The 1,056-nt window shown below is 38.2% G+C and overlaps 1 protein-coding gene across 1 annotated transcript in view; it reads right to left on the reverse strand.

The window, feature by feature from the left end:
* Window positions 1-557, reverse strand: part of LOC117181472 — a 17,206-nt gene extending 16,649 nt beyond the window's left edge. Inside the window, exon 1 of the mRNA XM_033374165.1 lies at window positions 433-557. Coding sequence (XP_033230056.1) covers window positions 433-557 — 125 coding nt within the window. The remainder of the gene's footprint in view (window positions 1-432) is intronic.
* Between the last annotated feature and the right edge of the window lie 499 nt (window positions 558-1,056).

Below are 1,056 nucleotides of genomic sequence, written 5' to 3' on the forward strand. Positions count from 1 at the left end.
TCGTTAAATAACCTTCTTTTATTTCAGGATTAGTGACTCTAAGTGTAATTAATTTTCGTGTTCGCGCAGGTAATTTGACACTAACAGTCTGTATATAATTAACATTTTCTAATTTTAGTCGTACCTCTTTATCTGAAAAAGTCATGGTGGCTTTATTTTTCCTTAAAAATTTCATGCCCAATATTCCACATGAAGATATAGGAAAATAATTTTAAATAAATGAAATATTGTATCCTTTCCTTTAATTTTAATGGTAACAGCTCCACGTGTTTTTAACATACCGTGACCAATTCCGGTTAAGAAATAAATTTGAGATTTATTTTTACGCAATTTACCTTTTAAACATGTTTCTTTTAAAAGATTCAATTCGCAACCTGTATCAATGAGAAAATTAGCATTACCGGTATGAAAATGTTGAGAGTTTATTTTTACCGTTGGGGATCTTGTTGCGCCCCCTTCGTTAATTGTGAGGACGGCCCTGAGGGTTGGCGCGCTGTCGAATTGTTCCAGCTCGTCGTGGCACCCTGGCGGCGAGCCTGTTGGGAGTCTTGAGGCATGTTAGGTTTTTCCGAATTTACCTCCCCTTCTAAGCGTTCTAATTTCTTTTCCGCTTCCTCTGCCCTGCGCCTAAAACAGTTACGACTTTCGTGCCCCCTATATTGTCAATATCCACATTTAATTTCTTTATATGATGGTTCACCCCTTCTTCTACTTCGACTCCTACTTCTCTTTCGTTTGGGCCCAGTTATCCGAGGACAGTTTCGAGAATAATGACCACGTTCCCCGTATGTATAACAATCGATACTTGAGGCACGCGAATCATAATCGCTTTTCTGCCTTTGAGAACTGCGTGGTCTCTTTTCTTCCTGAATATGATTTACAGCTTTATTTTTTTCATTATGAAATTTATCATATCTAGATTCACGAGCGGAAACATGTGTGTCAGAATTCGCTGCGCTCTTATTATTTCCAGAAATCCCGAAACGTTTATTCCGGTGATTTAAATCGCGTTCCGCTTCTATTGCTATATTTATCGCGTCTTGAAGAGAGGATGGA

This window comes from Belonocnema kinseyi, chromosome 1 (assembly GCF_010883055.1).
Source record: "Belonocnema kinseyi isolate 2016_QV_RU_SX_M_011 chromosome 1, B_treatae_v1, whole genome shotgun sequence".
NCBI classification, from domain to species: Eukaryota; Metazoa; Arthropoda; class Insecta; order Hymenoptera; family Cynipidae; genus Belonocnema; species Belonocnema kinseyi.